Source organism: Cnephaeus nilssonii (genome assembly GCF_951640355.1).
Source record: "Cnephaeus nilssonii genome assembly, chromosome: 6".
Taxonomy (NCBI): domain Eukaryota; kingdom Metazoa; phylum Chordata; class Mammalia; order Chiroptera; family Vespertilionidae; genus Cnephaeus; species Cnephaeus nilssonii.
The window spans coordinates 15296079-15319801 of NC_137077.1; the positions used below are offsets into that span (position 1 = coordinate 15296079).

A 23723-nucleotide genomic window follows, 5' to 3' on the forward strand; every position below is an offset into this window, starting at 1 on the left:
AGAATTTGAGGATCCAGCTAGTATTTTAAGAAATATTAATCATGCTCTGTTAACCATGATTGTTTTATTCTGATTAAAGAAGGCACATTCTACCCTGGCTGGAGCTAATCTGGAGATGCAGCCCTTCCTCCCCATTTGGAGCTGCCTATTATCATAGAAAGCTTAAGTATGCTGCAGAAACCAGAATCGCCAGCCCTTTGAAGATCCCCGGCCCTTTTTGTATGCCTGCAGGCCTTTACAAACCTCCAGCCTGCTTACCTGTTAACTGCCCATCTGGCACTCCTTTTGGCTATTTCTCCATGTAACTCCAGCCCTTGCATATCATTAAGCCCTTTGAAGACCCCCTAGTCCTTTTGCATATCTGTAAACTGCCCTTTTGCCTACTTTTCCTTTGTGCTTTTGCTATGTAAACAGCTGGCTTATGGTGGGCTGCAGAGCAGATTTCTGTGGCTAACCTGCTGCTCTGCCATACTTCCAGCAGTACTAAAATAAATGCTCAGATATGATTCAACCCTGTCTTTGCTTCATTGGCTCAAGTAGTGACAGGCAGCATGGACCCATTGTTTGTTCGGTTACACTAATAGATGCTACAACATGGATGAACCTTGAAAACATAATACTAAGAGAAAGAAGCCAGTTACAAAAGGCCATCTATCCTAATAAAAGGGTAATATGCTAATTAGACTGGACGTCTTCCAGATGTCCTTCTGGACATCCTTCCAGACAAAGCCATGGTGGCTGCAATGGCCGAGGGCCGGCAGCTGTGGCTGTGAGGGCCGGTCCAGCACCACGGTCCCTTTTGCAGAGGCCGTGGGAGAAGGCGCCGCAGGAGAAGGCAGAAGGGAGAAAAGGTGGCACCGTAGGAGAAGGGAGAAGGGAGAAGGGAGAAGGGAGAAGGGAGAAGGGAGATGGGAGACGGGAGAAGGGAGAAGATGGCAGTTAGGGGAATCAGGCCAGGAGGGGAGAGCAGTTAGGTAGTTAGGGGGATCAGGCCAGGAGGGGAGAGCAGTTAGGGGGATCAGGCTGGCAGGGGAGAACAGTTAGGGGGATCAGGCAGGCAGGCAGGTGAGCGGTTAGGAGCCAGTGGTTCCAGATTGCGAGAGGGATCCTGGATTGGAGAGGGTGCAGGCCGGGCTGAGGGGACCCCCCCCCCCCCACGGTGCACAAATTTCATGCACCGGGCCTCTAGTATGTTATACAAATCCATTTGTATGAAATGTTCACAATAGGCAAATCCATAGAGACAGAAAGTTGGTTAGTCGTTGCCAAGAGATGGGAAGAAGGGAATGAGGAGTGACTGCTAATGGGTACAGGGTTCTTTTGGGGTGATAAAAATGTTCCAATTAGACAGTGATTTTTGTCGGGTTTATAGTTGTGAGTACACAAAGCACAGAGTTTATTTTTGTATTATTATTTATTAATTATTATATTTATTTGTATTACAACTGTAAACCAACTTTTGCCCCACCCTGTACTGAAAACCAGTTTAAAGAGTGTATTTTATGGTATGTGAATTATATCTCAATGTAAAAAAATAAAGGATTTAGGCTTCAGAAACTAGTGCAAGGAAAATGGCTTTTTCTCGCTGTTATTTGCCTTGTCACTCCCCTGTCCTCAGGTAACACACAGCACAAAGTGAAGTTAGTTCTGTGACATGCATCAGTGTAAATGCTCACCCAGAAAAGTGTAATCAGGAGAGTCAGGCCACCCTCCTCTGCTGTGTGTGACACGCGGACCCATCATCATGGGTGTGATTTCTTTCTTCCCAATGCCTCTCACATCTTGATTTCATGTCCCTGTCACCATGACCCTTATCCATTTCACATGGATCAATGCATCAGTCTGGATGGAGTACCTACATTTTCCCTCTCCTATCTGTAATCTCCAACCTGTTCTAACAGAACAATCAGAAGACACTCCTGTGCCCACTGAAGAATCTAAACAGGCCTCCCCGAGGCAATTCCCATATCAGAGAATGAATTTTTCTAGAGAGAAAAAAAAGATCCATCCTTTAACTATGATTTTGTGTTGCTTCTGCCTTTCAAATGGAGTTTGGATGCTCAAATGTTAAAAGATGTTGGTTTATGTGGAAAACAAAATATTTCAAATCAGAACTAGCTTGGAAAATTCAGGAAAGATAGCCTGGGCTCCACTCCACACCCTCCAGGTGGTTGTAAGTACAGCCAAGGTTGAGAACCATTGTCACAGGCATATTTTCCTCCCTGTACACAAAAGAATCAGCAAAGAAAAGACCAGCTCTCATAGAACTGATAATCTAATGGAAAAATAAACAATAAGCATATTCTTTTAAAAAATTAAGGTAATTTCAGAGAGTGATAAAATAGATAAAGCATACAGAGTGATAAAGAACAGCTAAGGAAGTGGAATGTCAAACACTAGACATTCTGAGGGTTCTCACTTATATGTGGAATCTAAAATAGTCAAACCCATAGAAGCAAAGAGTAGAATGGTAGTTACCAAGGGCTGGTGGGGGTAGCAGGAAATGAGCAGGGGATGGCCATATGTGCAAAGTTTCAGTTATGCAAGATAAAGAAGCTCTGGAGATGTATACAACATAATGCCTATAGTTAACTATATTGCATTCTATACTGAAAATGCACTAAGAAGGTAGCTCTTATGTTAAGCACTCTTATCACACACAGTAATGCTAATAATAGGGGTGGGAGTGTAACCAATCAATGGGTCCGTGATGCCTGTCACTACTTGAGCCTATTAAGCAGAGGCGGCGTTGAATCACATGAGCGTTTATTCCAATACTGCTGGCAGTATGGGAGAGCAGCAAGTCACCCACAAAAATCTACTCTGCCTCTCCCCAAAAGCCAGCTGCTTATATTGGATAAAAGGACAAAGATTACATGAGAAAGTAAGCAAAAGGGTATGCCAAATGGGCAGTTAACAGGCAATGCAGGCTGGAGATTTGCAAAGGCCTGCAAGTATGCAAAGGCTGGGGCTGGCAAAGTGCAAAGGGCTGGGGGTGGGGGGGTCTTCAAAGGGCTGGGGAGTCTTCAAATGGCTGGCAGCTCTGGTTTCTGCAACAAGGTTATTCATCTTTCTATGATAATCGGCAGCTCCCTGATGGAGAGGATGGGCCATGGGCCGTATTTACAGGTGAGCTCCCAGGTCCCACATGCAACTCCCAGCCAGGTTAGAACCAATATTCTATTTCTGCCCCTAACAGGAGGAACCTTTGGGAGGTGACAGACATGTCCATGGCCTTGATAGTGATAATGGTTTCACCTTCACCGGTATATACTTATCCCTAAACTCATCAAGTTGTACATATTAAATATATACAGCTTTTCCATGTCAATCACACCTTAATAATGTGGTGTGTTTTTTTATATTCTCAGTGACATTTAACCGAGACCTGAATGAGAAGAAGAAGCCAACATATAAGGAAAGAGCACTTCAGACAGAGGGTACAACAAGGTGGGGAAGTCTGAGTGACAAAAAGGAGGGCAATGAAAAAAGGGAAGTGTGAACAACAGAAGATTGAAAAGGAAGACAGACTCAGGGACTTGTCGACCATGGTAAACATTTGGCTTTTATTCTGACTGTGATGAGAAACTGTGGTACACTGTTTGCAAAGATGGCCACTCCTATCCTCACATCCCTACTACGCGTCCCTTTGCCATGTGACTTTAAGGCACCTCCCATCTACAGGGGAGTCTATTTTCCCTCTCCTGGAACTGGGGCTGGCCCAGAACCAAGAGCATGTGGGAGAAGTGACACCGTGGGACACCTGAGACTCAGCCTCAAGAGCCCCCACAGCTTCCACACTCTCTCCTTGGAATGCTGCCCTGAGTCTCCAGGTAAACAAGCCCTGGTGAGAGGCCATGGGGAAGAGAACCAGGTCATCTCAGTCAGCAGCGAGCACCTACCGCCAGGGAGGCCATCTACCAGTAGGCCATCCCAACCCAGGCAAGCACAGGATGACTGCAGTCACAAGAGTGACTCCAGGGGAGACCACAGAAGAACCACCTGTGAGCCCAACCCAAACTGCTGACCCATAGACCTGTGAGCCAATAGTTTTGTGTTTAAAAATTTAGTGGTGGTTTGTTATGCAGCGATAGCCAAATAAGAAATCTTTGGAGTTTTAAAGAGTGGAATAACATTTTTCTATTTTAAAGACTAATTTCATTCCAAATACAGTGATGAATCCAATCATAAAAACCATGGTCTATAATCTTTCTAAAGATGATTAAAAATATGATGGTCTTCAATAGAGAGAGAGAGAGAGAGAGAGAGAGGAGATCCCAGGGCTATGTTGGACTACTGGGGTCTTAAATTCTTCTCTTCGAAAGGAAATCCTATCCTTACGCATATTAAAGCTGTGTGAAACCACAAACACCAGACAGAAAGAGAGATGAAAGGCATTTGACTCTTTACCACATTTCTGCTGAGAATATAATGAGAAAAATTCCGATGAAAACCAAGATTGCATTTTAGACCAGAACTCATTTTGAAACGTGTTCCTAAAGAAGAGTGTAATGGAAGGGACTGTGAACTCTGAACTGTGGAGTTTTGAGTCTGTGTGATGCTGAAATAATCAAGGAGGCATTCCATCACTCTTAAAAATGGGAAAGATGATCTTTGAATGCATAATCTTGAAAACAACCAGCACTCTTACATATAAAAAGCTATTTTGTGGGGGGGAAAATTCTGTAATTAGCAAAAGCCAAGATGTTTGCTCTTGCTGTGCATAATTATTTGATCTGCAGAGAAATGGGATTCATTTGGTTATGTAAATAGCATTATTTTTTAATGGTTCTTTAAGTGATAATATCTAACCAGTCTTCGTGGCTATTTATTCACACTAACTCCTAGTATTTTCCAATAACTTCTCAAGGATGTTAACATTATCTTCCCTGGGTATTTATCATCGTGTTTAATTACATATGACTGTTAGATGTTATATGCCTTGAAAGGAAACTATGAAAGTACTTTCAAAAATGAGTTTATCTACTTAATTCTAATATCTTGTAGTCACTACTAGGAACGGTGAGAAAAGACGGTTGAGGAGTAAATTGGAGAAGTTCTCACTTACCTGAACAGGCCACCACTCCAAGCCAAGGTCCCCTGTCAGTCTATTCCAGAAGAAGAAAGGTGGGCGGCAAGGGCAAGAAAGAAAAGAGAAGAACCCAAATGAAGGAAAGAGACAGCAGAAATATGGAAGAGAAACACAAAGGAAATTAGATGAGTAAGGAAGAGGGGAGATGAGAAAGCCAGATGCCTGAGCCAGAGAATAGGCTCCCACAAAGGGCGTCTCAGGGCAATGACTACAAAGCTACCACCTAATTATTGCATTTCCTTCCATTTTGCACACTATCTGTAGCTCATTCTGGCAACTCTTAGCCTCTGTGGATCATGGACAACTTCGAGCATCTGACAAAAACAACAGAGTAGACCCCCATCTCCAGGTAAAAGTCAACACATACACTTACCATTTAGTTCCTATTTTCTGGCGTGTTCCATGGGCCCCAAATTGAGAAGTCTCATGGTCTCACCTCAAGGCACTTGGGTAGCTGCTCCCACACCAACACTATCCAGAACAGCAACGGCTTTATCCAGCTTCAGGATCTGAGGACACTCTCTCCACGTGAAACTTGCGACCAAGTCAGAACTGCACCCAAAAACGCTCGGCCTCCTCTCCCAGGTTAGGGGAGGGAAGTTAGTTCCCGCTGCTCCGCGAGCCCTGGCTGAAAGGTGGTTCCACCTGCCCCCTCTGCACAAAGCTGAGGAGGAAAGCGGAGTGGACACGCCTGGCAGGCAGCAACTCTCAAGCCAGGTTGCCACGAAGGCTTCCATCCCAGCAGCTGAAAGGGCCCAACGTCTCTCAAGTTGGCGGTATGTCTGTTACCTGACTTGCCTCACCCTTGATTTCAGAATTCAGGCATGATGAGTGGACATGTATATGGGGAGAACCAAGAACCAAGTTGTAAAGTTAACTCGCATATCAGGGCCCACAAAATGCTGGCTGTCCCAGTGGCCTGTCTCTCCTCGCAAACCTAAAGCGAAGTCAGCCTGTACTTACTGGAAACACCTGTCACGGAAACTCAACATACAAACCAACAACTCAGCTTCAGGTGGAAAACAGGGCCTGCTTATCAGGAAATCCCTGGCCCTCTGATGGTCCATCAACTGGCTCTTGCTCAAAACCCCTCAGGAAGAGTGCTCCCTGTGAGTGAGGCACTGTCCTCCCGCAGTCCACGGATTGGTTTCCCTTAAAAGACATCAACCTCATGACCCCATGGCTTCGGTTTTGTCATTTGACAAAAGAGAGAGAGAGAGAGAGACGGACAGAGGGGAGGGGAGATTTAAGAGAGAAAGATACCGGTACCTTGTGCTTTTCCTGTGTTTGAAGTAGAGTTGACCTTAGAACAACACGGGTTTGAACCGCGCGGGTCCACTTTATGCGCGGCTCCTGTTCAATAAATAAAGTCGTCTCTTTCGAGCCCCGGTTTCGCCACTGCAGATTCAACCCATAGCGCCATGGCTTGAAAACAGTATTTTCACATTCCCGACCACAGATTCACAGCCCAGATGGAAAATAGTGTTTTCATCTGTGGTTGATTGAATCTGAGGATGCGAAGGACTGCATGTAGTTAAATTTTGGGGGAGGCAGAAGTTATATTTCTGTGTGAAGGTGGTCAGCACCCCAAATCTATGCATTGTTAAAAGGCCAACTATACTTTCAAGCCCTGGAATTTTAGCTATCAATCTGGTTCACATGTAACTTTAAAGATGTGCGTCTCAAAGCCACTTTGAAATTGGTTTTCTTACAGACACGTTTTTGCATCATCTGTTCTGTTATTGTTGCTAATAAACTTAACTAACCAGTTACTTACTGAATGACAAATACTATAGAAATGGAAAGTCAGGGTAATTTCCCCTTTCTCAAGACAAGAATGCTTATAGCAGCCTTATTCATGATATCCCTCTTCTTCCCCCAAATTGGAAACAATCCAAATGGCCATCGATAGGAGAATGGATAAACAATTTTTGGTTTAGTCATACAATGTCATAGTACACAGCAATAAAAAGGAACTACTGATAAACACAATAACATAGATCAAGTTTAAGAATATTATACTGAGGGAAAGAAGTAGAATTCAAAAGAGGCTATTCTGTATGATTCCACTTATGTAAAGCTGGAAAATGGGGAAAAAAATGATCACAATAATAGAAGTCAGAATGGTGGTTACACTAGGAAGTGGAATGCATGTGTTCTAAACATAGATTGATCTACAAATCTAAGATTTGTGCTTTTTACTGTATGTAAATTACGTCTCTGATTTTTTTTTACAATCATACTCTTACAGAATATTTAGAGACACGGGATTTTATTATATAAGTTAAGTGCATGAAGCAAGATATAAAACTACATATTTCAGTATTATCCCAAATTGTTCAAAAATACATTATGTGGAAAAAAAAATAGAGACTGAAGGCACATGCGCCTAAAAGTTATGCTTGATTAAATCTTCTGAAATATTAGGGTAATTTTTATTCCCTTCAATGTATTTTTCTCAAGTTTATAAGGAGTATATACTACATTTTTTAGAAAAAAAGATGTTTTTAAGTTTTTCATAACTACTCTTTCTTCCTCACTTCCATTGCTTTGATCTGGCCTCGGCCCTGATTTCTAAGGTATTGTAATTGGCTCTTAACTGACTCCCCAGATTCAAGATTCTCTCTATGTAGCCCAAACTGCTTCTCTGGATATTTCTTCCTTTTTTAAAAAGTAGATTTCTATTTTTGTGTCCTTCATGCACTATTTTTTCTTCTCTTTTAGATTAAGGTTTATTCTACTCCTGCATCCTCCAGTGTCCTCCAAGTATCTTCCTTCCTGTCTGTGTTGGAAATGTTCTGAACTCCGGGCAATCCTTGGCTGTCTGTTCACATGGAAGAGCAAAACAACTAAAATCCCACCCTTCATTGGATACACTTCATTCAGAGTTTTGTCATCACCTCTACATTGAAAACTGCGCTTGTCAAAGTCCCAATGACCTCCATGCTGCTAAATCCAATGGTCTGTTCTCAGTTCCCATCTTATTTGACCTAAGTGGCAGCTTTGACACAACAGATCATGCCCTAATCCTAACCCTAATCCTAACCCTAACGCTCCTCCAAGCCATTCTTTCTTTTTTTTAATCTTTATTGTTAAAAGTATTACATATGTCCCTTTTCCCCCCATTTACCTCTTCTAGCCTATCCTGCACCCCCCACCCCACCCCACTCCCAGCATTCACCACACTATTGTCTGTGTCAATGGGTTATGCATATAGGCAATACATAAATTCTTTGGATCTTTTCCCACCCACCTCTTCCCACCCACCTGCCTTCTTTCTTCACTTGGCCAAAAGCCATCATGCCGTCTAGGTTCCCCCCTCTTTTTCCACCACTCCCCAAGGCCCCATCACTTTTCCATCTCTTCTGCTGATTCCTTCTCATCTTCCTGATCTATGTTGAGTGCCCCATGGCTCAGTCTTGTTCAAATCCTGATGATCTCATCTGGTCTCATGGCTTTAACTACCATCTGTGTGATGTGATGATAACTCACAAATGTACAGCTCCAGCGCTGCCCTGAATCCCGGGCTGTATTCCCACTGCCCACCTGCTATTTTGACTTAGATATCAATAGGCAAGAAAAATTCCCAAATCAAACATGTTTAAAATTCCTGATTCCTTCCCCCACCAATCCTGATCCTCTCCAGTCTCTGCCTCTCAGTAAATGGTCCATCTTCCTTCAAAACAGGTTCAGGACCTGACCACTCTGAGGGACTCAGTGTTCTTTCAATATGTCAATGTGTTCCCACTCCAGGGCCTTTGTAGTTGGGTTGTCCTATTCCTGGAACCCTTTGCCCAAATATGCTCCTATCTTGCTCTCTCACTGCCTTCAGTTCTCTGCTCAAAGTTCACTTTATCCCTAAACATCAGCACAACACACCAGCGCACCCCCCCACTCCCTATCCCTCTCACTCTGTTTTATGTTTATTCTTAGTACTTATCATCCTCTGACATACTATGTACTGGATTTACTCATCTACCTGCTTATTTTTTGTGCCTGCCCTCTGGAGCTCCTTAAGAACAGACTTATTTTGTTCACTTATGTTCTACTAGAGCCCGATGCACAAAATTTGTGCAAGGGGCTTGGCCCTCACAGCCCCAGCTGCCTCGGCCCTCGCAGCCCCAGCTTCGTCTGGAAGGTCGTCCGGACGGTCGTTCTGCCATTCAGTCTAATTAGCCTATTAGCTCTTTATTATATAGGATTCCTAGTTCCTAGACCATTATAGGTGTTCAATAATTGAGGTTTGCATTATAGGTGCTAAACAATTGTAAAATGAATGAATGAATGAATGAATGAATGAATGAATGATAGAATTTCTATTCCCATGGGCAGGACTTGGTGGGAAGCCTTCACAGTAAGCGATCAGGTAGGGGTCTACTTATTTTGATAGGGAAACCCCCAAATGTTAATGGCTGTAAGCCTTTCTCTTCATGAGTTCCCACCCCTCACCCCCTGAATCCATCTAGCTCCTGCCTATGGAATCTAAGCCTTACAGCCAGCATTTTGGAAGATTGGCCCATCAGTGTTCAGCATGCAAATTTTTAATTTCCCTGTGTTTAGTAAAGTTCATTAATTCATTCATTCACTCATCCATTCATTCATTTGATAGTTACCAAGTGATTATTAAATTCCAGGCACTGTTCTAGATACTTGACATACATCAATGATCAAACTAGCCTAAAATCTCTTACTTTTGTAGGTTATAGTCAGCATTTCCAGGTATTCTTTTTTTTTTCCCTAGTGGGTATTTATATCTTTTTTTGTTGCTGTTGTTGTTTAAGGTATTACAAATAGTAGTACATATGTCTCCTTTTTTTTCCCCATTGACCTCCTCCCGGCCTCCCCTACCCTCCCCCAGCACTTACCCTTACCTCCCCCCCCCCCCCCCGCCACACACACACACACAGTTGTGCTTATATGCATGCATACAAGTTCTTCAGTTGATCTCTTACCCCCCGCCCCCAACCCTCCCCTGCCTTCCTGCTGTAGCCAGTCAGTGAAAGATAAATACCACATGATCTCACTCATTTGTGGAATATAAAGAACATTATAAACTGTTGAACAAAAATAGAGGCAAAGAAGCATCGAACAGACTGTCAAATTCCAGGTGTCCTTGAATTCAGAGATCCTGTCCAGAAAATAAACCTTCTGTTTTCCACTAGGTATGGGGCAGGGCAGTTTCTTAGTTGAGCTGGTGGGGGAGATACCCTGGGGTTGTAACTGCTCCTTATATGCACTTCAGCAGGGTGGCTAAATCTGGCAACTCTAACTTTCAACCAATCCTTCCTTTCTCAGCCCCCTTCCTCTAACCTCACTCCACCCTTTCACTCTCTCCTCAGGGGGCACTCAGTGCTGGTGCCTCCAATTCTGCAGCTTCCCTGGATGCAGCAACACAAAACAGCTTCCTTCTTTTCTCACTCAGTTCCACGGAAGTCAGTTAACATTGATGTACCCGCATTTAACTTGTAAATGTGATTTTCTTTTTTCTTTGTCCTGGAGAGTGTATGTGTTCTTATACTCCATTATCATAATTTTAGACAGCAGCTACAGCTACCTCCATTTCATCTGCTATGCTCAACCAGCCAACCTGAACGTCATCTCCAGCATACTCTTCCTTAAACACCACAAGAGAGTTTGAAGAATGTATTCATTGAGCACCCATTCTGTGCAGGGCACGTCCTGAGCATCTAGACAGTATTTGCATTTCCATACATGGGGTACCTGGGAGTCCCTTGCAGCCCCACCCCTTTCCTCACTGGGCTACCATGAGAATGAAATGAGCTCAGGTATGGAAAGGGCTTAGCATAAGGCCTGGGCCAGATTCTATTCTATTCTATTCTATTCTATTCTATTCTATTCTATTCTATTCTATTCTATTCTATTCTAATGAACTGGTATCTTTGTGATCTTTCCTGGAAGAGCTCAAAGCTCCCTCCCATACAAGAATTGCTCCCTACAGCCTAGTGCAGATCTCCCAGAATGCCACATAGCAGAATCATGTCATTTATGGCACTTGGGGTCAGTTAACATGTCAACTAAGAGCTCAGAAGACCCTGAACCTAGGCTAGAGCTGAGTGGCAGATGTAATTAGTGCTGACTCAGTAATCCACGTGCTCCCATTAGTTCCCAGCCACCTCTATACGGCTAGTGTAGATCGATGGACCAGGAGCAGAAATGACAGTGTCATTCCCAACTGAGGCAGTGGAAAGCCAGAGGGCCTCCTTTTCCCTCTCCTTTCATGGTTACGCCAAAGGTTATATGTTCCCAATGGGGAACTGCAAGATGGTAAGTGGAGAAAAAATAAATCCTGGATCCTTGAGTGACTGCCTGGAACAAGCCTCCAGTCCACCCAATCCAACCGCACTCAAATAGTAACCCAAGAGAGAACTAAGTGTTGGCTGTAGTGAGCCATTGAGATTTGGGGTTTCATTTATTACCACACTATCTCTAGGGAAGCAAATCCATTTGAGAGAACTTGCGAAGATAAAATTAAAGGGACTTCAGCGTCCACTAATGGCAGACTAGGTAATTCAGGCCAACCTTCACACTAGAAAAATTATATTTTAAATGACTGCTCAAACGCACTGAAGACCCAGCATGGCCGTGAAAATTTACCTGGCCACCTGGGAGGAGATAAAAATCCAAAGTAGTGAGCTTGATATTTGAGGCCCCTTTTCTCCTGGGAGCATGTTATTGATAACAAAGCCGGTGTTGGGTAGCTGAGCAGTTTGATGGCCTGGTATGGATACAAAAGTTGGATGCTGGTGGAAACACAGTGGTGCGGGTGGGGACCATGAAGCGCTGCACTCTAGGAAGAAGGGGGAATTGAAAGTAAAAGAGCCTTCACATTGCCTGTGGCCCAGCTTCAAACCATCTGGGCGGCCCAGGAGACCTCAGGCCTTGCAATTGGATGAAAGATCGCAGATTGCTAGTGCCTTTGGGCTCTTGGAAGAAGCAAACAAGAATCCTCTCTGGAGAGAAAAAAAAACATTATTTTAAGCTTAAATTCATTTACACAAACAATGTTTCAAATACAAATTCAGATACAAAAAAAAAAAAAAAAAAACCCCACACAGGCACAGACTGAAATGAGATAATATGAACAAAAATCACCAAAATGAGCCGAAACCGGTTTGGCTCAGTGGATAGAGCGTCGGCCTGCGGACTGAAGGGTCCCGGGTTCGATTCCGGTCAAGGGCATGTGCCTTGGTTGCGGGCGCATCCCCAGTGGGGGTTGTGTAGGAGGCAGCTGATCGATGTTTCTCTCTCATCAATGTTTCTAGCTCTCTGGCCCTCTCCCTTCCTCTCTGTAAAAAATCAATAAAATATATTAAAAAAAAAAAAAAAGAATCACCAAAATGAGCAGAAACTAGAATCACCTGGTCTCCAGATAGTGGCAATAATCAGACTTTAAAATGTGTAGTTTATTATGTTCCAGGGAGAAAAAAAATTGGATTAAAAATTTCAACAGAGAACTAGAAATGTTTTGTAAACGACATAGCAGAATTGAAAAAGAACCAATGAAAGTTCTAAAGCTAAAAAAAAATAACTAAAATTAAGTGCACAATGGATGAATTTTTTTTTTTACTGGAATAGATGTTGTTGAAGAGAAAAATAAAGAACTCAAAAATAAGTCAAAAGAAGATGTTCAGAATGACACAGAAAGAGGCAAAAGACTGGAAAATACAGAACAGATGGTCAGCATCCTACACACAGTCCAGCATCCATTTAACTGGATTCCTGGAAAGAACATAGAGAATATAGAAAAAGCAGTATCATGAGAGAGCATGGCTAAAAAATTTCCAAAATTGATGTAAGACATTGAGCCACAGATTGAATTAAATGAACTCGGCAGGAAAGAAAGGACTAATTTTTTAAATAAGTCAATAATTCTAACTCCAGCAAAGGAGTGCTGCAATTTACTTAGATAAAAAACAGAAAAGGAAGAACAGGTTTGTTGGGGTTGGGAGGAGTCAGTGTGAAATAGAAATAGCAGGTTTCAAGTTTTACCTGTTGAATTTAACATCTAGGCAGGGATAACAAATGTGCCATTATTTCTTGAGTAATTGTTCTTTTTCTTGTCGTGTTCAGGAGTCTCCAAATCTTTCCATCTTTAAAAAGAACCAGTTAAATCTTTTTGCCTCAAGAATCCAGCACCCTTAGAGGCCTCCTCTCCTCCTTCTCGAATCCATGGTTTCCCTCCAAGGCTTGATCTACAAATGGATATTTACACCAAAATGTACAATGACTTGCAAACTGCATCGGCCTGGTGTTCAATGATAATTATCTGTTCAAGGCAACCTTCACAATACCCATCACAACAAAATAATGTGCTTTTTAGTTATAACACCATGATACAGGACTCCATCATGTTTAATACTATAAAAGCAAGTTACAGGTACCCTAAATGCTTTGATTTACCAAAATGTGAAATTTCTGCATATGACGCTGACTTTAAATAATGGAGCAAATACAACTTGGTGTCACAATTTACAATATTACCTTAAGGATTATCATGAGTTTTTTAAAATAGTTATTTGACTTTATTAACAGAAGGAAAAGAAAACACTGGCTACCATTAAGTTCTCTCTTTTTCTTTTTTACTTAGAAAACAGCACAACTTTCACAATAAATTCCGTGGCTAATGGATGAAAATAACATAGCATGCTTTCTTTTCAACTGAAAGTTCCCAAAAGGTTAAAAGATAACAATGATGATAGCTAATGTTTATTTAGCACTTTCTACATGCCAGAAGCTAGTCTAAGGGACTTACATGAATTCACTCATTAAAGACATTTAAAGACAGATGATAATATAAATTATACTAATGTACTAATGATATAAAGAATATTATTTAATGGAGAATCAGGCAATTCCTTTTTTAAACTCAACTCTGCTGGTACAATTGGGGACCAGAAATATATATATATATTAGAAAAACACACTTTACAATAATAAACTACATGCAAATGTATTTTTCCACAATATTGTATTTTTCTTCTGAAAGTATAAATAAAATTTTCAAAAACAATGAACAGGAAAATAATTTTATTTTCAAACAACCCTTAACATGCCAACATTAAAATTTAAAATATCATTACATTTTAAAATATATCTGAAGAGTATCCATGTTATTGCCTTATGCAAATCAAATATGAAATTTTCAACACTACGTCTAGTTGTCCCAGATGTTTTCATTCTAGTATTTCCCTGTATAACTACTACCATATTATTGTTTCCCCTGAATATCATTCCAAATACAGTCATTAAGAATACCTCAATCATAATTTTGTATAACTTAGTCAAACTTTCTAATATCACCAGCAGAAATGGCTAAAGACATACATTTTTTTAAACAGACATTTTCCAAGAAAAGTTTACCTCATAAAATGCATGATCTGATTTTTTAAATTACTGAATGTCTTAATGATTTATAAGTAATTTGGGACATTACTTAACAACATTCTTGATATTATGAAGGGTTGACATTTAATAGCCAAGCTTTTGTTTACCTCTTCTTGGCCATTCTGATGAGAGAGTCCTGGAAATTTACTATCTTGCATAGCCTTTTCTTTTTTTTTTTTAAACCAGTTTAGTCTCTCCCATAGTCTGTGAATCTTATTATTTTTTTAAAAACTATGAATTCACGGAATCATTTGACTTTTTAGGTCACAGCTCCTCATACAACATTTGAATGCTCTGCCACATTAACCCAAATGCTTCCCATCCCCTGCACCAGCCAAAATGCGAAGTTATGCACAAGACAGCCCACTGTTTTCATTATTAAAACTGTCTTTTCTGGATATATGCACCCCTATGTTCATAGCAGCACAATTCACCATAGCTAAGATTTGGAAGCAGCCTAGGTGCCCGTCAGCAGATGACTGGATCAGAAAACTGTGGTACATCTACACAATGGAATACTATGCTGCCATAAAAAAGAAGGACTTCTCATCATTTGCAGCAACCTGGATGGAATTGGAGAACATTATGTTAAGTGAAATAAGTCAGTCAATGAAAGAGAAATACCACATGATCTCACTCATTTATGGATAATAAAGAACATTATAAAATTGAACAAAAAGATAGATACAGAGACAGTAAAGCATCAAACAGACTGTCAAATTACAGGGGGAAGGTTAGGGAGAGGTGGGGGAGATAAGAGATCAATCAAAGGACTTGTATGCATGCATATAAGCATAACCAATGGATGCAAAACTCTGGGGGGTGAGGGCATATATGGGAGTGGGGTGGGGGGGGCAATGGTAAGATATGTACACATATAATACCTTAATAAAAAAATTGGAAAGAAAAATAAATAAATAAATAAATAAAACTGTCTTTTCTACCCTAAGGTGAGACCTTCTTCCCCAAAACTAATACCTATTTTGGATCCCACCAACCTCAGCACTGGCCCTGGCAGAACGACTGTGGGCCAATCTCCAGCTTCCTTAGTTAGAAAATGGGGATAAGAAATGTATGTCATTGTGGGTGTGCAGATTCAATGAGGATTTTCTAAAGCACCTGGCACAGCACAGGGCCTCCATGAGCATAGCCTTTCTTAGGGTTAGGAAACCTCCTCGGCATGCCACCTCTCAGAAATGCAGTGGCAGCTACTGTTTTCTCTCCTCCAAGCCAAATATCCCCATTTCCTCCCATTTTCTTTTCCTTTTTAAAATGTATTTATTTCCGAGAGTAAGGAAGAGGGAGAGATAGAGAGAAAAACATCAATGATGAGAGAATCATTGATCAGCTGCCTCCTGCATGCCCCCTATTGGGGATGGAGCCTGCAACCTGGGCATGTGCCCTTGATCGGAATCAAACCCAGGACTCTTCAGTCTGCAAGCTGACGCTCTATCCACTGAGCCAAACTGGCGAGGGCCCATTTTCTTTTTTAAAAAAAACATTATATATATATAAATATACCTATTTTGTCAACTTAACGCAAATTCCATACCCATAAATGTCTTTTCTCTATTGCTGATTAAATCTTCTCTCCCCCTCCCCCACCTCCAGGGTCCCCATATTTAACCCTCTGGCAAGCTGGGCTACGGGGAAGGCAATCGGTATGGATACTTTCTGGTTCTGAGGTGAGGGGGAGACAGAAGTGCCCCTCAGACATTAGGCTGTATCTGAGAAGCTTCCCTCTTCATTCTGGTACGATGTCAGCTCTCCCTCATCCAGGGTCACTCCCCCCTGCCCTCTCCATTCCTTCCTCTGGATGTCACAATTGTGGGTGGTGGCTCCATACGACATCTTCTTTCTGGGACTTGCAAGACTCTCGTGGTTGAGTTCTGTCTCCTCGGCTAATTCATCTTGGTCGATGATTCCACACTTCTCCTCGGAGAGGTTCTCAGGGTCGGCCCACTCCTGTTTCTCCCCCGAAGCAAAGACCCCATAGAAGATCACGCCACTGTAGTGCACCAGGGCAGCGATGAGGAACACATTCTGCCATTCCTCGCGGGTCTAAACAGGAAACGGTATTAATCATCATTTTAACAAGAAAAAGAGAGAGAGAGAGAGATGAACAGAATGCTCTGGACAAAAGCGCCGGTCACCCCAAAGGCAATGTTGTGCTCCTGGGAAGATGTCAGAAGCATGTCCGGGATTCCCAACAGAGTTTGAGTGTTTGAGAAATGCAAGTGAACACTACAATGAATATGCATTTTTTTTAATTTAGAAAAAGACTTGACAAAATAAGCATCATGTGAAATACAGCTCTCTGGATATACAAGAGGTTTCCACTCAGCTAGCAGGTTAAATGAAACTTGCTTTGGGAACCCACCATTTTTAATATCAGAGGTCTCTTCTCACTTACTATTGGAGATGTAACCATTTGAGCCATGAAAATACTCAGTCTTCACTGTCAATAGCTTATTTACAATTATATTTTCCGTGTAAAATACAGTATCAAAAATAATGGGTGTTGCGTTTAAAGTTAAGGGGAGATAGTGGCTGAGATTTAGTAGGCATGTTATCAATCTTACCATCTCACGAACAGAGAGGGAAACTGAGTATTCTCTGACTTTAATAATCTCCAAATCCCACCTTTCTCTTCTATCAACAAATAAGAAACATTGCCCAGCCAGCATGGCTCAGTGGTTGAGGGTTGACCAGGAAGTCACGATTTCATTCCCATCAGGGCACATGCCTGGGTTGTGGTGGGCTTGATCCCCAGTGTGGGGCATGCAGGAGGCAGCTGATCAATGATTCTCTCTCATCACTGATGTTTCTATCTCTCTCTCTACCTCTCTCTTCCTCTCTGAAATCAATAAAAATCTATTTAAAAATAAGTAAGTAAATAAGAAAAATTGCCCATGCTTTTTTCTCCAAGAAGCTGAAAGACTTTCTGAAGTTATATTTGTAATAGGCAATCCAAGTTTTAAAAATATGCATAACCCATGGACACAGACAATAGGGTGGTGAAGGTCTGGGATGGGCTAGAAGGGGGGGAAAGGGGACATGTGTAATACTTTCAACAATAAAGAACTATTTTTTTAAAAATAGTAGGGTAAAAACTCCATAGTTTCAAAAATTCTTATTTGTAGAAAGCAGCATCCTGAAGCCTTTTCAGTGACGGAGATTAAGAAGCCATGTGGCCTGTGGCTGAACTCTGCATGGATCTGGGATCCTCCCTCCTGGTCTAAATGCAGAAAGCTTCAGTACTGACTGAGTGCCATACCCTTCTTAGGACGGGTCATTAATGTCTTGTTTATTTTCTGCATAATAAGGAAGTATAACAGCACTATTTTTATGCTGGAACATGTTAAGCAATAGATGGAAATGGGCTATAAAGTTTAATTACTTAGAATTATAAAACAATCTTGAGTAATTTAATCATCCTGAATTGATTGCCTCAGTTTCTTCCTGTCTCTAAACAGTCTTTATGGTACTTGTCCCCACTACACACACACCTTTTATTTGTCAGTTGAGAAAATGAAACATGGAGTCAAAATTAATCAGTCCTGTTGCCATCAATAAACAATAAATTAAAGAAGAAGGAGGAGGAAGGGGAGGAGGAAGAGAGGTGAAGGAAGGAAGAAGAATGGAAGGAAGGGATGGGGGAAGAAATAAAGGGAGGGATGGAGAGATGAAGAAAGAGAGACGAAAAATAAGATAAGTTCAAATGACTTAGCCAAGGTCAAGGACCATACACATTTACAGGCTCAGGTAGGGCTTTGAAATCACAAGTGTGTGCAGTATTTCAGTCCTCTGATCCTCACAGCCCAAAAGGAGACCATTACCTTGTGCTTGGTCATTGCACCAACAATGAGGGGACAGACCATTCCAGAGAGGGTTCCCACTCCGTTTGAGATGCCCATGAGAATGCTGGCGTAACGGGGGGCAATGTCCAGGTGGTTGACATTAAAACCTACAATGAAGCAAACCTCAAAATCAGAGTCAAGACCAGAATTCCAAATACATTTTGGAAACTACTTAGTTCCTCCCCAACTCTCATCCATCTAAGTGGTTCCTTCTAGCATATGACTCATGGGTACCTGTACAGAGAGGGCTGGGCTGAGGATTGTCAGGCTGTGTCTGCATATAAAGGAAAGTGTGTTGTAATTGATTAGCAATGTCTGCCATGGACTCTCCATAGGGAAAATTAAGGCACCTGTGTCTTTTAGGTTCAGAACTCCAAAATAATGATGTTTTCAATACTGAAAAGCAGAAAGCCTGGGTCACATTTATTCAGAGTAAACAATCACACAATCACATTTGGTGTGATTAAAATAAAACCCTGCCTCAAAACATCCTTCCAGCCCTCCCCTCACTCCCAATAGGCCACCCTAGGGAAGTCTGCCTTGGCCAATGGCAGCCTGGCTAAGGTACTTTTTAAGTAATACAATTGCAGAGACATTGGCAGAATCAATTTACAAAACACTTTCGTATAATACTTGATTTTGAGTCTGTAAACCTAGATTTTAATCTTATTTCTAACACTTAAGTCATCTTAGGCCTTTGTTTCCTCATCTCTAATATAAGGTATTATTACTACTTAAAGTCAAAAAAGATGCTGTAATATGAGACCCAGGTGAAATATGTATGTAATATCCCATGGCAAATAGCTAAGCTCTGCTAACTACCACTAGCCACTACTAACCACCATGAACTACTACTACCACTTCCACAACTATCACTACTGCCACTAACTACCTCTACTACCACTAACCACCACTGACTACCACTAATTACCACTACCACCACTACCATTAGCAGTACTCCTCCTGCTATGACACTGTTGCTAGGCATCTCCCTCTCTTTGATGAAAAGATGCTGCCGCAGGGAGTGGTAAAATCATAACTCGCCAATACCTCACTGTTCCCCTGTTTTTCAGGAGAAAAGAATGAGTGGGAATGGGGAGGAGTGACGGCAGGGGAAGGGCCAGGCTTCAGGCCCATGGAACCAGCTCCACCAATATTGCCCAAGGGTGCCTTTAATCAGACAGGCCCCCCTCTGTTAGCTGAACTGAGATGCAAACCTGGACAAAGGATTTAAACTTTCTGAATTCCACTTCTTCATCTGTAAACTGGCATAATAATTCTTACACAATTGTGTGTGTTTTTGTGGGGTGTTTTTTTTTTTCATTTTCAACCTCTTTTTATTTTATTTTTTTTAAGTAGCTTTTTCTCTTTATTTTTTTTAATTTCTTTATTGATTAAGGTATCACATATTTGTCCTCATCCCCCTATTCCCATCCCACACCCCTCCCCATGCATGCCCCCACCCCCTGTTGTCCTTAACCACTCTTATTCAATTGTTGTAAGAATTCACTTAAATAACGTATGTCCATTGCATGGCACATAGAGGTAGAAACTAGCACGTGTGTTCTTTTTGGTTGGTTATCCATCTGTCTTGATTCTATTTTAATACCTGAACTGGCACACAGTAGGCACTCAATAAATCATTATTTAATTAATTACCAATTTGAACCATGACACGACAGCAGGGGGTTGTAATTTCTATTTATTCATTTTTGTGTGTATTGCTTAGCTTTTTAATTCTCTATTCTGTACAAAGAACCTGAAAATAGGATCTAAAATTGTTTTTCCTAATCTGGCACATTGGCTGGTTGCTTTTTCCTACTTCTCTTCAGGAAAATTTTTGAGAAAACCTATTTTTTGTAATAAACATGCCATCTCTTTCAGATCAAAGTGGCAGACAATTCGAATATGAAACAGCTGCAAAATTAATTAATCTTGCTGTTGATTTCAATGTGATAAACACTTATTAGAAAAGAAACCAGAGATAAGAAGCAATTAACATGATTGTCAAGCATTATATTCCGATGCAAAGCCCAGGCATCTGCGTTCAGTTAAAGATTAGGTTCAATTAAAGATTAGGTTTCTAGCTGCACAATCCTGGTGTTCAGCAGGGGGAAATATCACTGAGAAACTCAGTTTTATGTGTGTGGGGGTTTTGTTTTTTGTTTTTTTTTTGTTTTTTGTAGCATATAAAAAAATATTTTTGTTGACAGCCAAGCTGGGAGAGTCTGTCTTCTCTACATAGGACATTTCTCAAAATAGGCATCACCCAGCCCTTGTATCTTTCAATGTCACAGTCTTGACTCTCTCATCTATAATCAGCTCCTAAATTGTGCCAGTCTTCCTTGGCATCTCTATTAACTCCTTATGAAGTTGGCAGGTAGTAGATCCCGAGGAACTGTCACCCCCATGGCCACAGTCCCTCCCATCGTATCACTGTCAGGTCAAACAAACCTGTATTCCAGTCCAAGCCACTTACCTGGGCAGGTTAAGCCACCTTTCCAGGTGTCAGGGTCCTCACTGGCTAAACGGACATAGCAATACCCTTCTTGCAGGGTCGCTACAAGGGTTGAATGAGACCATGTCCCAAAAATGGCTAGCTTGGAGGAAGTGCTAAAAAAATAATGGCAGCTGCTGTGCTTTGGAATATTGGGTTTCACTCCTTCTGATTGTGGCTTAATTGGCAATCTGGGAGCAATATGAACCTAACTATTTCAACATTTCTGGGAACAGAATATGAATCTCTTCTGCATCATAGAACTATAGGGAAGGCATTCTTCAACATCCTGGTGGAAACAGGTCGGGATTGCTCTGTCCTTACTACTCAGCGTGTGGACCACTGAGCAGCAGCAGCCGAAGCTTTGCTGAGGAGCTTATTATAAATGCCGAACCTGAGGCCCCGCCCTGGACATGCTGAATCAGAACCTGCATTTTGCAAGATTCTAGAGCAGTGATGGGCAACCTTTTGAGCTTGGTGTGTCAAACTTCGCCAAAAAACTAAGCATAACTCGGGTAGTGTGTCACTTTGAGGAAAAAACATTATTTCGCAAATGTTTCATCCTCAGGAGCAGCAAATGTTTCATCCTCAGCGGCCGCATGTCATCAGAAATGGCTACGCGTGTCAGTGCTGACACACGTGTCATAGGTTCGCCATCACTGGCCTAGAGTGAGTTGTATGCACATTGAAGTGGGAGAAGAACTGGGCCATCGTGAATAATAACTGAACAATAACAGTAAATACAATTTTGTTATACCTCTCATACCAGGCTAAGGGCTTCTAATGCTTTATTTCCACTAGAATGTAAATTTTATGAGAATAGATTCTTTGTTGTTGTTTTTTCTTCAATGCAGTATCCCCAGTGCCAAGAACAGGGCCTGGCTCATGGGACGTGTGAGTAAATGCATGAATCAGTTCATTGACATCTCTCAACAGCCCTGTGAGGTTGCCATTACATCTTTCCAATCTCTAATAGAAGAAATTGAGGCTTGAGAATTTAATAACTTAGCAATTGTTTTCTTTCATAAATAGTAAGCAGTAAAGAGAGGTCTCAAACCCAGGTCTATATACCCCCAAACCCAAGTTCTCAGCTGCAAGCTACTTTTAAAGTAGACATTTTCCCCTAAGTTAACTATTCACCAGATCTACTTATTTTGATACGAGCAAGCCCCTATGCTAGGGTAGTTTAAACCAGAGGTTCCATATTTTTCTGTTCTGGGATGTTACCACTCTGATCCTTCCGGCCGCCTGGAATGCTGGGAAGAGCACAGGCCGGGTGCAGGCAGAACCGCCCTCAGTTCTTCCTTTGCCACCGATTGTGTGACCACAGGAAAGGACCCAATTTTTCTGACTTCAGGCACCTCATGAGGAAAACAGTGATATTACTGTTTGTTTCCCAATGTCGTAAGACAGTGTTCTGTAAGTGATGGTTTTTAGTATTATGGTATGTTTTAAAGGCAGAAGAACAACTGAATTTGACTTTTCACCCAGTTTTGCATGGGAGCTTCTGAAGTCTGTAAGACATGATACGGCAGTACTAGGACCTCTCACACGCAGTGGACTGCGTTCTGCTCCTGTAAACGGGGGTGCTGACAGCCCCCCAGGGAGCTGAGAACTACAGGGATTGATGCACACACAGGGCTCTGGACAGTCTGACACAGAGTGCACTTGATCGACGTTAGCTCTCGCCATCAGCTCTCACTGTCACCGTCATTATTCTTACTATCTGTCCCAACCTGTTCCGAAAGTCACTTCTCTGCACCTGCATTTCCTAGTTTGGAAAATGAAGGTCACAGAGTAGACCACATCTAGAGAAGCTTTGCAATCTAAAAATCTCTGCCTGCAGGACTAGATGTCAGCCGAGCTGATGTTAGCCATTCTCTCGTTGGAAGTGAGGGTTGAAAAGGTGGCAAGAGCCTCTGGTAGCTAGCGTGACCTGGCTTGGGATTGTGAAAGTGCCACTTCACCCAGGGCACATGCTTGGGCCTCCGCCCATGCCTCAGGGGTCGCCTGCACTTTGTGTCTTTTCCCAAGATGGAGAAACTGGGGACAATTCCAGCTGCACCAGGCTCCTCAGCCCAGTCCTCAGTGACCTCACAGTCATTGCCAATAGGTGACATTCTCTAGCCAGAGGCCCCGCTCCGTGGCAATGCCTGCCTACTCAAGGAAGAGGACCCATTATAGTTTCCCTTCCTTCCTCCTAAGTCTTGCTGGATCTACAGAAAAGATTTGGACATCCAAAGGACACTTTACCTGAAATAGCAAAGCCACTAAACCCCACAGCCAGCACCAGAAAGGAGATAGCCACCCCTTTGGTATGGGAAAAGCCAACCACCAGGAGTAAGGTTGCCTCCATGCCAAAACCTGCGAATGGAAACACCAAGGGGGGAAAATGTCATTGTCATGTCAGTCAGCCCAAGTTCATGAACTTATTAAATAAGAATCTATTAATATTTCCATGGACCTGATGTTTAGCACATACATTCTGACACAGTGCTTACACATATTACCCAGGTGTTTCTTGACTACATGACTATGCTACTGTTACCCAGGTGACTATGCTACTGTTGCCCAGGTGACTATGCTACTGTTACCCAGATGACTATGCTACTGTTACCCAGGTGACTATGCTACTGTTACCCAGGTGACTCTGCTACTGTTACCCAGGTGACTATGCTACTGTTACCCAGGTGACTATGCTACTGTTGCCCAGGTGACTATGCTACTGTTACCCAGGTGACTATGCTACTGTTGCCCAGGTGACTATGCTACTGTTACCCAGATGACTATGCTACTGTTACCCAGGTGACTATGCTACTGTTACCCAGGTGACTATGCTACTGTTGCCCAGGTGACTATGCTACTGTTG

The 23723-nt window shown here is 42.1% G+C and overlaps 1 protein-coding gene across 1 annotated transcript in view; it reads right to left on the reverse strand.

The window, feature by feature from the left end:
• Positions 1 to 16213: 16213 nt before the first annotated feature.
• SLC17A8 (solute carrier family 17 member 8) overlaps positions 16214 to 23723 on the reverse strand; it is a gene marked incomplete at both ends in the record, with an annotated part of 30174 nt that continues 22664 nt past the window's right edge. The window contains 3 exons of the mRNA XM_079773484.1: positions 16214 to 16558; positions 18337 to 18464; positions 23108 to 23218. Coding sequence (XP_079629610.1) covers positions 16214 to 16558; positions 18337 to 18464; positions 23108 to 23218 — 584 coding nt within the window. The remainder of the gene's footprint in view (positions 16559 to 18336; positions 18465 to 23107; positions 23219 to 23723) is intronic.